The sequence below is a fragment of the Procambarus clarkii genome, chromosome 63 (assembly GCF_040958095.1).
Source record: "Procambarus clarkii isolate CNS0578487 chromosome 63, FALCON_Pclarkii_2.0, whole genome shotgun sequence".
NCBI classification, from domain to species: domain Eukaryota; kingdom Metazoa; phylum Arthropoda; class Malacostraca; order Decapoda; family Cambaridae; genus Procambarus; species Procambarus clarkii.
The window spans coordinates 11,209,379-11,226,305 of NC_091212.1; the positions used below are offsets into that span (position 1 = coordinate 11,209,379).

The window sequence follows — 16,927 nt, forward strand, 5'->3', positions numbered from 1 at the left end:
CTGCAGGGATGGAGACTCAGAATATAGGGTGTACATACACCCTATTTCTCGGTGTGTATATATATATACTGAGTTTACAGTGGCCCTGACCTGTGTTTAGGGTTAAGGTGTACATGGTGGTTGGGTAGTGAGTCTGCGTCACGTGCCAAATAACCTTCGTGTAGTTGATAGGCCTTAATGCCCAACACCAAACCTATCATTCACTTTATTATCCCAGGCGGAGTAACGACGCTTCCTCAGGTAATGGTCGTTCAAGCTCCGGACCATCCCATGGTCGTTCAAGCTCCGGACCATCCCATGGTCGTTCAAGCTGCGGACCATCCCATGGTCGTTCAAGCTGCGGACCATCCCATGGTCGTTCAAGCTGCGGACCATCCCATGGTCGTTCAAGCTCCGGACCATCCCATGGTCGTTCAAGCTCCGGACCATCCCATGGTCGTTCAAGCTGCGGACCATCCCATGGTCGTTCAAGCTGCGGACCATCCCATGGTCGTTCAAGCTCCGGACCATCCCATGGTCGTTCAAGCTCCGGACCATCCCATGGTCGTTCAAGCTCCGGACCATCCCATGGTCGTTCAAGCTCCGGACCATCCCATGGTCGTTCAAGCTCCGGACCATCCCATGGTCGTTCAAGCTCCGGACCATCCCATGGTCGTTCAAGCTCCGGACCATCCCATGGTCGTTCAAGCTGCGGACCATCCCATGGTCGTTCAAGCTGCGGACCATCCCATGGTCGTTCAAGCTCCGGACCATCCCATGGTCGTTCAAGCTGCGGACCATCCCATGGTCGTTCAAGCTCCGGACCATCCCATGGTCGTTCAAGCTGCGGACCATCCCATGGTCGTTCAAGCTGCGGACCATCCCATGGTCGTTCAAGCTGCGGACCATCCCATGGTCGTTCAAGCTGCGGACCATCCCATGGTCGTTCAAGCTGCGGACCATCCCATGGTCGTTCAAGCTGCGGACCATCCCATGGTCGTTCAAGCTCCGGACCATCCCATGGTCGTTCAAGCTGCGGACCATCCCATGGTCGTTCAAGCTCCGGACCATCCCATGGTCGTTCAAGCTCCGGACCATCCCATGGTCGTTCAAGCTCCGGACCATCCCATGGTCGTTCAAGCTGCGGACCATCCCATGGTCGTTCAAGCTCCGGACCATCCCAAAGACACATTCGTCAATGTTAATGTATGAATGTAATCAAAAGTCTGTACTCAAAAATATAAATTTTCGTAAATGTATTAATAAATATAAATTTATAGTTGGTTCATTTACATAAAATGTAAATTTAAATCTAAAATGTTTCGTATATGTATCGTAAATACATATAAATATAAATGTATATGTATACTTGTGTGTGTATAGTTAGGGCCTAGGTTATGCTAGTTGATTCTGTTCTATCTGCAATTATTTATATTTGCAGCACTTGGGTGAAGCATTTTGTCCTGGACTATATTGTGGACCAAAATATATACTTGCCGGTTGGTCAGTAAGCTATAGTGGTGGCTTTAAACCCCCCCCCCCCCCCGCGGTGGATAGGTCTTAAGCCCAACACCAAGCCATGAGCGGTTAAGAGCCAATTATCTGTAAATTGTTTTAAATTTAGGGGAGATGTTATAGAGAGACGGCCGGATTAGCGAACAGTACAGCTGTTGTTGATGAGGACGGGCGGAGTTACGTGGCGGGAAGTAACGGGCACTCCTGGGGCTTCACTCACTCCAGAAACAAGTTTCCGTGAGTGACCGGGGTTGGGAGGGGGGGGTAAAGAGGATGAGGAAGCCCAGGTGAAGGGAAAGTTTAGAAATGGGAAAATACAGTGAGGGTTATTAAAGCAATGAGTTATTAACATTGTTAACATTCTAAATATTCTTAAACCTGTACTATTTGCTGACGATACTACCTTCATCTATTCTGACCCCCCCCCCTCCACACACTAAATAATATTGTCAACAATGAATTAAAAAAGTCCAATCATGGAAGTTAACCACCAAATTTACACTAAACATAAGCAAGACCTTCTACATTTTATTTGGTACCAAATCATCCAATCAGATTTAACTTCAGATAAACAATGTTAACATTACCAATAAAAATGAAGGAAAGTTCCTTGGCCCAGGAACTTGAATAGACTGAACTTCAACACCCACATTTAACAACACAGCCAAAAAATGACTCAAAAACGGTCAATATACTTTCTAAAATCAGATATGTTCCCCCACTCTGCTCTCCTCTCAGTATATGCTACGCACTAATCTAATCTATCCCTATCTTAAATACGGTATCTGTGCACGAGGTTCAACCACTGTAAATTACCTCAAGTCCATCATCACTCAACAAAAATCTGCTGTTAGAACTATAACACAGTCCTTTAAGTCCCTTAACATGCTAAACATACACTCACTCCACACATTCTCATGTGCCATTTACATGTACAAAACCTTGTTCCTAAATGCTAATCTTGATCTGAAACTTTTCCCTGATAGGTGTATTAGAACCCATGAGCACCACACTAGAAATAAATATCTCTTTGATATCCCCAGAATCAGACTAAATCTGTGTAAACACTCCATGCAAATAGAAGGACCCAGTCTTTGGAACTCACTCCCTGATGAATTAAAAAAAATTGTCCAACCCATGTCCTACCTTGCGATAATTACGTGGCTTAGCGTCCCTGCGGCCCGGTCTTCAATCAGATCTCCCTGTTCAAAAGTAAAACCAAAAAGTACCTAATTTAATCCTCATAGTTTCCTACCTTGTGCTTCAGACTCTCTTGTACTACCCACTTCCCCAACATTAGTACCCAAGACTAATTAAGTACTTAACCTTTACTAGTGTAATCACCTCTAAATATTTATCATTGATATAAAACCTTGCTACAATGTACCTCTTCACCTTACCTGATATGTCAGATTATGGACTGACCCCAAACGCTATGCGTGTTAGCGGCTTTGCAAGAATGTAAAAATATCACAAATGCAATCTCACCAACCCATTGTACCGTCTTGTATATAAAATATTATTATTATATATCCCATACCCCTCCCACCCATGATTCTGGCTTTCAATTTAAATTCATTCAATTTCTTTTTTTATTATGCACCCCATACCCATCCCGTGGGCGGTGGTGTAAAGGATTACAGAGGCACATAATCGGTTCAGGAACTGAACTCTCTAGTTCGTTTAGCTAAGCAAATAACAATTGTTGACGCTAGTTACAAAATTATTAACGTTATATATACATGTGCACATTCTCATACATACATGTACATATATATATATATATATATATATATATATATATATATATATATATATATATATATATATATATATATATGCGTACACATATATACATACACATACATATCTAATCACCCACACAAATACACACACATCAATAATCTTTGTGTCACAAGTGATCAACAAGAGGCTCAAGGCATGGCATGACAAATGGGACACTTTCCTGCAAGTGCTGGACCAACCGGGCTGTAGTGGATACGTGGGCCTGCAGGCCGCTCCAAAGAACAACGTGCTCGATCTTAAGTAAACCCAGGGGCGGGCTTGGGGAGTAGTAGAACTCCCAGAACCCCCCCCCCCCCCCCATACCATCAGGTATATTTCAGGTACTCAAAACAACTCAGCCTACCTAGACTAATTACCCATTTTTCTTATATTTGAGAAAAATTCGTTTATCAAGTAAAATATTAACATTAAACGTAATGATTTGAAGGTAGAGAATCGGTCGACACTCACAGTAGCCTATAGTTCTCAAAACTCTTCATTCGCGTGTTTATACAAATATCTGACCACAGAACAAAAACACCTAATCCAACGTAACCAACTGTAAGCCTATATACGGAACTATAAAATATACAACTATAATATGCATTTGATACTGTTACAATTTTATGGTATGCTATCTTACATAGTGTTAGAGTAGAAAGACAGTGGCTGAAAGGGGCAGTCTTTAATTCACTTGGTGAAGCCTCTTCACTTGGTGAAGCCTCTTCACTTGGTGAAGCCTCTTCACTTGGTGAAGCCTCTTCACTTGGTGAAGCCTCTTCACTTGGTGAAGCCTCTTCACTTGGTGAAGCCTCTTCACTTGGTGAAGCCTCTTCACTTGGTGAAGCCTCTTCACTTGGTGAAGCCTCTTCACTTGGTGAAGCCTCTTCACTTGGTGAAGCCTCTTCACTGAGTGCTACAGCTGGTGCTGCCAGGGGCGTAAAGATGCTCCATAGTATTGATGGCTACAACATGTGTCCCGAGGAATCAACCTGTCCTCCTACAAAGAACGTCGCATTTCGCTCGTATGCGTTACATAAAGCCAAAAAAGTCGTACTAGAAAATGGAAGCGGCTGGCGAAAGTGACGTACTGTCCCGTTTTTTGTTTTGGGTCCTCTGGGAGGTTAGGAGAGGACATTGAGCGCTTTCTTGACGTTGGGGAACCTTAGGAGGACGGGGTGGTGGAATAGTGGTCAGCACAGTTGCATCACAGGCATAGGGTACCAGGTTCGATTCCCGCGGCAAGAAAGATGCGTTTGGGTAACATGTATCATTTATGATGCCTCTCTTCATCTTGCAATATATATGTTACCGGGAGCTAGTCATCTGTTGTCAGGCTAACCATAGCCAATGCTTCTTGCCCCGCTCCTGTGCCAGGTAAGTTACGGGCTCACCCTAGCCCGTGCTACTTGGAACTTGTTCCGAGTAGCTGAATCTATAACAACAACCACTTAATTCATATTACTCGCACCATTCGGAGTCATACATAAGTTTTGATAGAGCCCAATAGGCTAGAGAATCTGTACACCAGTTGAATGTGAGGCGGGACCAAACAGCCAAAGCTCAACCCCCGGAAGCACAGCTAGGTGAGTACGTGGAAAGCGTAACCGTAGCAACACCACCGATCAGCTGACGCCATCAGCACAACATCCAGCCCTCGCCGCCAAACATAAAGTCAAATTTTCCAGCATCCTGGACGCCCGCCATCAACTGTCAACAACAACAATAAAGGCTTGACGCGCCACTGTGTCGCGTCTCCCAACCTCACATCTCGTGCAGTCGTCGCGTGGGCAGTAAACCCTCAAGCAAACTGCACGCACTGACTGTTTAAGATATATCTGAATTTTCCTGGAATTTACCCGAGGGCTTCGACGAGTACAGGAAGCCGGCGGCCTCGACGAGTACAGGAAGCCGGCGGCCTCGACGAGTACAGGAAGCCGGCGGCCTCGACGAGTACAGGAAGCCGGCGGCCTCGACGAGTACAGGAAATCAAACAGTTTTTTTATTAGGCGGTTCCAAGGGTTTATAACCATGTGGGTGGAAAAGTATCTCCTATTCTCAGTCCTATATTGTGGCTGGTGCCGTATCACGTATTACTGCTGGGTAGTGATGAATGAACGCCTCCGTCTGCGCCTCCAGCAGCACCAGCAGTACTACTCAAGGTGTGGTACCAGATATTTTCCGTACCTGCCCAAAAAAGAGGTGGCAGGGCTGGCTAAGCCACGTCCTCCTCTTGTGGGTGCTGGTGCCTCCACGCCCCGAGACCTCCAGGATCCCCTGGAGCTGGTGGACAGCGTCGTGTTACGTGGTGAAGGTCGTCCTCCAGGTGACTATCTGAAGGGTCCTCCTTCATGCCCCTCAATACCTTCTTCCTCGACAGGGAGACAGTGTTGCTGGGCCCAGCTGCGTCCTCCGTCAGAGAGACGAAGATCGTGGGGCCTACTTGTAACTCCCATGACCCCCCCGCCCCCCTCCCTAGAGCTCACACCCAGGTCAGCCAAGATGACCTGTCCACTCGGCCGAGGGAGCCGGTCGGCCGAGTGGACAGTATGCTGGACTTGTGATCCTGTGGTCCTGGGTTCGATCCCAGGCACCGGCAAGAAACAATGGGCAGAGTTTCTTTCACCCTATGCCCCTGTTACCTAGCAGTAAAATAGGTACCTGGGTGTTAGTCAGCTGTCACGGGCTGCTTCCTGGGGGTGGAGGCCTGGTCGAGGACCGGGCCGCGGGGACACTAAAAAAGCCCCGAAATCATCTCAAGATAACCTCAAGAAGATAGTCTTAGTCAGCTAGTTTCAAGTAGGTGATATTTCTTGATCATCTTGTCAAACATTGTAATGGAATTAGACCTCCAGATTCTTATGTGTAAACATCCATGGATCTACCCATTTCAGCCAGGTCAGAGGTCAGCCACACCCGAAATTCATAATTTCCCTCCTTGAAGAGGTGTATGGTGTCTGTCAAACATCTTAATGGCAAATTTCTCGAGTGTTTGTGCACGTGTGGGGCAGACTTCTTGTATCCTCATGTAGGTTAGCAACAGCAACTCTCCCTCTCTTCTCTCAGCCAATAGAGGGCGTGGCAGGTGTGGGGGCGTGGGTGTATATATGCCCCTGTAGGGAAGTTAGAGAGGGAGAGTGCTGGATACCAGGGTCGAGAGCTGGTCTGTGAAGAACATCACACAGCCAGGCGGGGATACTCACCACTATACTACCGAGGTAAGGATAATACTTTCCAACGCAGAAATGAAGAAAAAGCATGTATTGAGAACTATGCCTCTTCAACGCAAGCAGAGCTAACTGCCATTGTTATGGCGTTACGGTTTCTTGAACGGAACACTAATGGTGCAGTGATTTGCACCGATTCAAAAGCAGCACTGCAAAGCCTAAGTAAAAATCAGGCAGAAAATCTTGCAATAGTCGCTGAAATTAAGAGAGCTGTGAGAGTACTTACCAATCAGGGAAGAGTCATCAAGTTTCTGTGGATCCCCTCCCATGTTGGAATATGTGGAAATGAACGAGCAGATGTGCTGGCTGCTGAAGGCGCTGAAGGAGACCATATTGAATACTTCATATCCAAGACTCCACTACAAATTAGAGGTATTATCAGGCAACATCACCGTGACAAGGTAACTGAGGAACGGAGGATAGAAGCACAAACCAGTGAATCTGTACGATGGTACAACATGGTTGCAGCTGGCAATCCCAATCGTTATGGCCGAAGAGGAGGAGGACGAGGGAGAGAATCAGTAATAGCGAGAATCCGTCTTGGATACAAATATCCATGGAGATTTGGAATGGAAACAACAGTTGATCATCGAAGTTGCAGAATCTGTGGTGAGTGATGGACACCGCCTTGACCACTATCTACGTGAATGTGAACACCTGAGAGACATTAGAAATATGTGTAGAATAATAAACCCCACATTGTTTGAGTTAGGAAAACACTATTTGTCACATATTGATACTGTTCTTAAAAGATTTCCCCATTTTGCACCCGCAAGATAACGTAAGCTTTTAAGGGTTGATGTTAATCTTCTTGTTTGAGGAGCTGTTCACTTGAGACAGTTAAGCAAGTCCCAGCTGTGTCTGGGTACAAGTGACAGGATGAACAACCCAGCGGGTTTTTTTCCTATTGGGGAGTGTTGTACATGCTGCTATGGCGGTGTGTCCACTCACAAGATGAGTGGCGCTGCCCAATAAACTCGCCCCTCGGGCCAAATTAAAAAAAAATTAAATTTAAATCACACAGCCAGGGAGAGACAGAGGGAATCCACCGGATGGAGAGGCAGAGTCTCAAGGTAAAGTGTGATCTCTGATGGTATTGTTCCATGTCTAAATTACTTAACATTTGCCAGTGTTAAAGTAGGGCTTTATAGTTGGTGAATATCATATTTTGTTCTCAATAAACTCATGTTAAACTTTCCGTCTGTGTCAACTGTTGGATCCTATTATCCTCGGTATATAGTGTCGTTAACACCCGGCCCGTAATTAATGACAATAAGAAAAGAGGACTCTCCAAGTCAAGCAATGTTTCTTGCCTCATTGCTTGATATAGTTACTGGACAGGCAGGATGGTGGCAGCTTAGTTAATCCTGTGTAGCATTTCCTTGGCAGGGTACCTTTGGTCCCGGTGTAACCATCAGTGGTACACCATATGTCAGTTCATATTACGTTAAATATAAATACCCCCAGTGTTCAATAACAGTGTTACCAAGTGCAACCGGTAGGAAGTGTTACTCAGTAAGTATATATTAGTATTCATTCATCAGAGTACTCTATTCCTACTTACTCTCTCCTGCTCCTTCCTACCCCTCCTCCTCCTCCCCTCTCTTATCCTACCTTCCCCCTTCCCGTGCACTCCTCGTTTTCTGTTGCCCCACAGACGAGTCCCTCCCTACCCTGTCCACGTTTTCTAAACCTTTCTTTCCTTCATCCCACCTTTATTCCTACCTTCCTTCCTCTATTTTACTTCTCACCATCAAATATAGTCTAGGATACAATAATAATTAGTTTACAATAATAGTTTGCAGTATTTACAATATACAAAGGTCGTGGGGGCCAAAGCGTGTACCCCTTATATAGGGTGCCCCTATATTAGGGGCACACGCACTAGGGGACACAGGTGGAAATTGAGTGTCCACATGAGCCACAGAGATATTAGAAAGAACCTTTTCAGTGTCAAAGTGGTTGACAGATGGAATGCATTAGGCAGTGATGTGGTGGAGGCTGACTCCATACACGGTTTCAAATGTAGATATGATAGAGCCCAATAGGCTCAGGACCCTGTACACCAGTTCATGTACAGGGATATAGTGTGTGTGTGTGTGTGTACTCACCTAGTTGTGTCTGCAGGATCGAGCATTGACTCTTGGATCCCGCCTTTCGGGCATCGGTTGTTTACAGCAATGACTCCTGTCCCATTTCCCTATCATACCTGGTTTTAAAATTATGAATAGTATTTGCTTCCACCACCTGTTCCTGAAGTGCATTCCATTTTCCCACTACTCTCACGCTAAAAGAAAACTTCCTAACATCTCTGTGACTCATCTGAGTTTCAAGCTTCCATCCATGTCCCCTCGTTCTGTTACTATTCCGTGTGAACATTTCGTCTATGTCCACTCTGCCAATCCCTCTGAGTATCTTATACGTTCCTATCATGTCCCCCCTCTCCCTTCTTTCTAGTGTCGTAAGGCACAGTTCCCTCAGGCGCTCCTCGTACCCCATCCCTCGTAGCTCTGGGACGAGTCTCGTTGCAAACCTCTGAACCTTTTCCAGTTTCATTATATGCTTCTTCAAATGGGGACTCCATGATGAGGCAGCATACTCTAAGACTGGCCTTACGTAGGCAGTGTAAAGCGCCCTAAATGCCTCCTTACTTAGGTTTCTGAATGATGTTCTAACTTTTGCCAGTGTAGAGTACGCTGCTGTCGTTATCCTATTTATATGTGCCTCAGGAGATAGATTAGGTGTTACGTCCACCCCCAGGTCTCTTTCACGCATCGTTACAGGTAGGCTGTTCCCCTTCATTGTGTACTGTCCCTTTGGTCTCCTATCTCCTAGTTCCATTTCCATAACTTTACATTTGCTCGTGTGTAATGTGTGTGTATGTGTGTGTGTGTGTGTGTGTGTGTGTGTGTGTGTGTGTGTGTGTGTGTGTGTGTGTGTGTGTGTGTGTGTGTGTGTGTTTGCCTAAATAAAATGTTTGTTTATTTGTTTACCTACTAGGGGCATCATAGCCGAGTGAACAACGCTCGAGATACGTAGTCCTAAGGTTCCTGGCTCGATCCCCAGTAGAGGCGAAAACAAATAGACCGAGTATCTTTCACCCTGATGAACCTGTTCACCTAGAAGTAAATAGGTACCTGGGAGTTAGACAGCTGCTACGGGCTGCTTCCTGGAGGGGTGTAACAAAAACGAGGCCTGGTCGAGGACCTGGCCGCGGGGACGCAAAGCCCCGAAATCACCTCAAGATAACCTCAGTCTCTCCTGTTATTAGCAAATAGCATTTTCTTTCGTGTCATTCTAAAAGAAAACGTATTTGAGAATTTAGAAGGGTGACTTGTCTCAACTGGATATTCCTATCAGCCTTTTTATCTTTTTCTCCTGAAAATGATTTCCAATATTCGTCGCATGCTGCAATAAATTTGCAAAGTTTATTTCAAGATTCCTTTGGTGCAATGAAGCCATATATATGTCCCCAGACTTTCCAATGTAATATTGTGTATACATAAGATAATATAAGAAATTATCAAAAGAAGGCCCTCAAGCCAGATTATTTAGCACCATCAAAGTTGGAGGGTATTCAAGAGTCGCTACTTATCACTAATGATGATGCCAATACCAGAACAAAACCACACAAGGCGAATTATATCAAAAGTATCTCATTCACCAAGGATTCTATTGAAGGGTAGTGACCGGAGGCATAAGGGGCATAACTGGCCGACCCCTCACAGTGTTCAAGAGAGAACTGGATAAGCACCTCCAAAGGATACCTGATCAACCAGGCTGTGACTCGTACGTCAGGCTACGAGCAGCCGCGTCCAACAGCCTGGTTGATCAGTCCGGCAACCAGGAGGCCTGGTCGACGACCGGGCCGCGGGGACGCTAAGCCCCGGAAGCACCTCAAGGTAACCTCAAGGTAAGGAGGGGCAGTCGGAAAGCAAGACAAGATAATATAAACATAGTCTGTGAGAATTAAAATTAATAATTAGTTTTATTTAATTTAAATTTACCTGAATTTTCCAGGGGGCCACTAAGACACGTCGTCGAGGAAAACAAATCCCAGATTTAAAACCATAAAAAAATCGCAGTTTGCTATACATGCCGAGATTTCTTAAAGGTGGCATTGGGGACGGACCCCGACTGGTCTATACTAGATTATACTAGACTTCCTATCACTGTCTCCACTTTTCCATATGGGTTCACTGGTTTCCAATATAGCATGTCCTTCCACAGATGACGTCTTCCAAACTGAAAAATTTAATCTCTGATGATAGTATTTTTATGAGACTTTCTGAAGGATTCATATAGTGTGTACTCACCTAGTTGTGCTTGTGGTGTTTGAGCTCTGGCTCTCTGGTCCCGCCTCTCAAACTGTCAATCACCTGGTGTACAGATTCCTGAGCCTACTGGGGTCTATCATATCTACATTTGAAACTGTGTATGGAGTCAGCCTCCACCACATCATCTCCTAGTACATTCCATTTACTAACTACTCTGTCACTAAAAAAGTTAATTCTAATGTCTCTGTGGATCATTTGGGTACCCAGCTTCCACCTGTGTCCCCTTGTGCGTGTATCACCCGGATTAAATAATCCATCCTGGTCTACCGTGTCAATTCCCCTGAGAATTTTGTTTGTGGTGATCATGTCTCCCCGAGCTCCTCTGTCTTCCAGCGACGTGAGGTGCAGTTCACGCAGCCTTTCCTCATATCTCATGCCTCTTAGTTCTGGGACTAGCCTAGTGGCATACCTCTGAACTTTTTCCAGCTACATCTTGTGCTTGTCAAGGTACGGGCTCCATGCTGGGGCCGCATACTCCAGGATTGGTCTTACATATGTGGTATGCAGGCGATGAGTCACAATAACGTGGCTAAAATAAGTTGACCAGACCACACACTAGAAGGTGAAGGGACGACAACGTTTCGGTCCGTCATGGACCATTCTCAAGTCTATTGTCTCACAATCGACTTGAGAATGGTCCAGGACGGACCGAAACGTCATATGTGGTATACAAGGTTCTGAATGATTCCTAGCACAGATTCCTGAAGGCAGTTCTGATGTTAGCCAGCCTCGCATACGCCACAGATGTTATTCTTTTTATGTGAGCTTCAGGAGACAGGTTTGATGTGATATCAACTCTTAAATCTTTCTCTGTCCGTTTCGTGAAGGACTTCATCTCCCATTCGGTATCCTGTATATGGCCTATTTCCTCTGCCTAGTTTCATTACCGTACATTTACTTGGGCTGAACTTAACCATTTGTTGGACCATTCCTTCAGCTTGTCTAGGTCATCTTGTAGCTTCATATAATCTTCCTCTGTCTTAATACTCCTCATAAATTTGGCATTATCAGCAAACATTGAGAGGAACGAGTCTATTCACTCTAGGAGATCATTTACATATATCAGAAACAGAATAGGTCCAAGGACTGAACCCTGTGGTACTTCACTTGTGACATTTCGCCACTCTGAGACCTCATCCCTCACAGTGATTCGCTGTCCTCTGTTGCTTAAGTACTCCATTATCCACCGGAGTACCTTCCCTTTCATTCCTGCCTGCATCTCCAGCTTATGGACTAGTCTCCTATGGGGGTACTGTATCAAACGCTCTCTGACAATTCCAAAATATGCAGTCTGTCCACCTATATCTTTCCTGATTAATTTTTGTCGCCAGGTCATAGAATCCTTTTAATCCTGAGGTTAGATTTGCCATCCCTGAATCCATGATGGTGAAGCGTTACAAAGTACGTTCTCTCCAGATGTTCTACTAGTTTTTTCTCGCAATTTTCTCCGTTACCTTGCATGGCATGCAAGTTAAGGACATTGGCCTGTAGTTCAGTGCCTTCTGTCTGTGCCCCATTCTTGCATATTGGGACTATATTAGCAGTCTTCCAAATTTGTGGCAGTTCTCCTTTTATCAGTGACTTGTTATACACCATCGAGAGTGGTAAACATTGCTTCTGATCCTTCTTTTAGTATCCATGGTGAGATTTCATCAGGGTCTACAGTGTATTCATCTAGTTGTGCTTGCGGGGGTTGAGCTCTGCTCTTTCGGCCCGCCTCTCAACTGTTAATCAACTGTTTCTACTACTACTATTTTTTTTCTCCACACCACACACACACACACACCAGGAAGTAGCCCGTGACAGCTGACTAACTCAAAGGTACCTATTTACTGCTAGATAACAGGGGCATAGGGTGAAAGAAACCCTGCCTACCGTTTCTCGCCGGCGCCCGGGATCGAACCCGAACCCTGGATTTCAGTAATAAGTAGGCCAAGTGTAAATGTGTCGAGGTTTGTATATACATGATCCCTGATGTGCAGGTCATGGGCGCTTGTGCGTGAGGGTCGGGGTGACTCGCGCCATGGTCGAGGGCAGGCAGTTGAGGCCGCACCATTGTTCTTATTGGCGTTAAAAACTCTATTAAACAACCTTTCTTCACGGAGTGAAATTTAGGATTCCAGCCTTGTGTTATGGCATCCCTGCCATGGTTGTGAAGGTTGGTGGCGGTGTTGTTGTTTGTCTCCCGGTGACAAACAACACCGAGGGGTGTTTGTTGTTTGTCGCTGGCACCAGAGCAACACACTCCCCGCACGAGGGGGAGGGAAGGGGGAGGCAGGAGCCCGGGGACAACACAAAGTAAATTAAGCAAAACAAAACAGTTACAAGTCACATTTGTCACAAGACAATCAATTAGCCATCGGATTTTGAAACCCAACCTAACCTAACTCAACCTAAACCAACCAAATCTAACCCAGCCGGGCTTGGGCCAGCCTAACTAACCCAACATATTATGACCTAAAGGTATACAAAGTTTGACAATGAGAGAACAAGCTAACGTTAATGGAAAGAATCCTCTTCTAAGCTGGCCGAGTAAGCCGAACGACTCAAACAAAAAACGGGACAGTACGTCACTTTTGCGAGTCGATTTCATTTCAAATTACGTCCAAATTTGGCCATAGCGGCGCGTATACCAGCCTAAAGTGACGCTATTTTTAAGAGGCCGGGTTGACAAGGGACCCATACACGCCTGCAGCCCGCTCTTGTGTACATCCAGAGGACCAAACAGAGGTCCCGTTTCCATGCTTTGTTTCGTAGTGACGGCGTTACTGACGTGATCTGAGGTGAATTAGAGGGAGATATAAAGAGATGAAGTAACTACCAGTCATAAATTTCTTGGACTGACGCTTCTGGAATATTAGTGTTGTTATACTTGTAGTTTTAGATTCAGCTACTGGGAATAAAAATTCCATGCAGCGCGGGCTATGGTGAGCCCGTCGTACTCACCTGGCACAGCAGATATGCACACACACACATACCTATATTAGTGGGTACGTTGGTCCATATGGAAGAAATCAAGGAAGCAGGACTCGCCTTTAGTTGAAGCGAGTCCTCTAGCTGAGGCGAGTCCTCTAGCTGAGGCGAGTCCTGCGTCCATGTGTGTATACACAGTGAATCATGCAATGACTGGGTAGGTTTCCGCTCCTTTCTTCGTGTAATTATTTGGGCGGCAACGTTGTGCATCCTGGTGTTGACGTCTGCGCACGAGAGAGAGAGAGAGCGAGAGCGAGAGAGAGAGCGAGAGAGAGAGCGAGAGAGAGAGCGAGAGAGCGCAGGTAGCGTGTAGAGGGTGTGACCCTCTACCGCTGGGAACGCAAGAGGTCAGGCGAGGTTGTTCTCTCTCTCAACCTCTCGCCTAGATGCTGGGAGACGAGGCTCCGGGTCCTCCAAAACACTGTACCCAGTAATCCCTTTCTTGACCAGCACGGTCACAACAGCTGGTCAACAGGTGGGGCTGAAGACGCGGTTGGTAGTGGTGGTGGGGAGGGAAAAAGACTGTGGTGGGCGGTACAGAGGGCGGCGGAAGGCACGCCTCCCCGCAACAGTTAGCAGGAAGGGTTGCCTGGGCGGCGCCTCGATCCCCTTGCCCCATAACCTGCTGCCTCACGCCGTGTGCAGCTTACCTATCATCCTCACTATGGGGATGTGAGGTCTGGCTCTCTCTCGTGTGTGTGTGTGTGTGTGTGTGTTTGAGAAGGGGAAGGGTTGCACCTGTTGGGCTCCATGACAGCGACTCACACTCTGACAAACATACAGGCCTCCGCGAACGTACATTTCAGTGTTCTGGAGTTTTGGCCGCAGCATTCTCGTCCAGAAAGGAGTTACAGAGTCATTTCCGACGACGATGCACGGTAGTCGACGTCACATGATGATGTGGCTGTCTTTGTTGTCTGGTCTATTTACCACACACACACACACACACACACACACACACACACAGCAGCTAGAAAAAGTTTAGAGGTATGCCACTAGGCTAGTCCCAGAACGAAGAGGCATGAGTTACGAGGACAGGCTGCGTGAAATGCGCCTCACGACACTGGAAGATAGAAGATCTCGGGGAGACATGATCACTACTTACAAAATTCTCAGAGGAATTGACAGGGTAGATAAAGAGGTTTAACACGGGTAGTACGCAAACAAAGGGACAAAGGTGGAAACTGAGTACCCAATTGAGCCACAGGGACGATAGAATTTTTATTTCAATGTCAGTAGTTAACAGATGGAATGCATTAGGCAGTGATGTGGTGGAGCCCGACTCCATACATATTTTCAAGTGTAGATATGATAGAGCCCAATAGGCTCAGGAATGTATACACTAGTTGATTGACATTTGAGAGGCGGGACCAAAGAGCCAGACCTCAACCCCTGTAAACACAACTGGGTGAGTAGGACACTGGTAGGACACTGGTAGCTGGTAGGACACTGGTAGCCGAGTGGAGAGCACGCTGGATACGTGGTCTTTTAGTCCGGGTTTCGATTCCCGGCGCCGGCGGAAACAGATGGGCAGAGTTTCTTTCACCCTGATGCCCCTGTTACCTAGCAGTAAATAGGTACCTGGGAGTTGGACAGCTGTTACGGGCTGCTTCTTGGGGAAGGGGGGGGGGTGAGTAAAAAAAAAATCGGTTGACAGTTAAGAGGCGGGCCGAAAGAGCTCAACATTTTTACATGTAAGCACAACTAGGTGAATACACCCACCCACCTCGGCGAGTACACCTACCCTTCCATTACCCGCTGTTTTTACATGTTCGCCAAGCTCACCCTTGAATTCCTCAAGCAGCAATAACTCACAAACAGTTCCTGCTCCTTCCAACTACTCGCCAAACCCCATCAACCCCCCTCACAACACACTACACACACTGAAAACGCATCCAAGGCAGACACAGACACACACACACACGACGACGGACCTTGAAACCGAGAATGCAATAAGTGCACTATAAAGTCATGTACACCAATATTGATGGAATTACAAATTAAGTAAACTGAAGGAATGGACAAAAGAGGATAGCCCTGTTGAAATTGCAGTCATGGAAACAAAACTGTCAGGATTCATAATTAATAGAGCTTCCCCCAAGAGTGTGATGTTATAAGAAGGGACAGAGGAAGACAGAGGACCAGGAGGAGTTGCACCGCTGATGAAGGACAGGACTTCCAAGGAACTGCAAATCCCAGGTTGTGAAAAAACTCAGTAATTATATAACAGGAATCTTAACAATGGGAAGATCTATAATAATAGTAGCAGTAATCTACAATCCTGCACAAAACGACAGAAGACCTAGGCAGGAGTATGCTCAGTTGGAAATAGGAATGGGTCTAGACTCTTTATCATTGGGGACTCTAACCATGGTAAAATAGATTGGGAGAATCGAACACCCCCCAAGGTGATAGTGACACATGGTGAGCTAGAGTCACGGAAGCCGTAACAAGTAACTTCCTACGCCAACATGTCCATGCACGCAGGAGAGGCAATGACGAATCAGCCAGACTTGACCCGATAATCACACAATGAGGTAAGACATAGGGTAAGTAAACTTCAGATCCCCCTTTAGGATTGAGCGATCACTATGTTAAGGCATTTGAGTACCTTGGGGACGTAGGGAAAAGGCATGGAACGCTACAAGATTAAAATAACAACATAGGGTAGAGAGGGGTACCAGGCAGCCAGGAATGAGTACCTCAAAGTGAGAAGGGAAAGCAAATAAGCAATTTAAAAATCACATTCAAACTAATATGAAGACCCAACCCAAATTGCTTCAGTTACCCCAGGAGGAAAAATAGAGTGAAGGAACAAGTGATGAGACTGAGGATAGGACAGGACTCCTTTACTGAGAACGACAGAGAAGTGTGTGAAGAGCTCAACAAGAGGTTCCAGCAGGTCTTCACAATCGAGAAAGAAGAAGTTCCTGAGCTAAGGGCGGGTGGGGACGGGGATTTGGAGCCAAACTAAGCAACACTGGATGACTTGAGACAGAGACGAAGCAACAAGCGTCTGATGAAGCTAGACCCTAGTACGGCTGTGAGGTCCACATATGACCATGGATATTACCATGGATATTACCTTCTATTACCCGTCTACTACGATAC

At 46.1% G+C, this 16,927-nt stretch overlaps 1 protein-coding gene across 1 annotated transcript; it reads right to left on the minus strand.

Annotated features, from left to right (window-relative positions):
- Positions 1 to 208: 208 nt before the first annotated feature.
- LOC123769666 (uncharacterized) lies at positions 209 to 1,171 on the minus strand. The gene has a single exon (XM_045760894.2). It carries the CDS (start codon positions 1,169 to 1,171, stop codon positions 209 to 211), a length of 963 nt encoding a protein of 320 aa, XP_045616850.1.
- Between the last annotated feature and the right edge of the window lie 15,756 nt (positions 1,172 to 16,927).

Excerpts from the sequence above, each read along its gene's own strand:
- LOC123769666 (XM_045760894.2), bottom strand. The coding sequence starts at position 1,171 with ATGTGTCTTTGGGATGGTCCGGAGCTTGAACGACCATGGGATGGTCCG.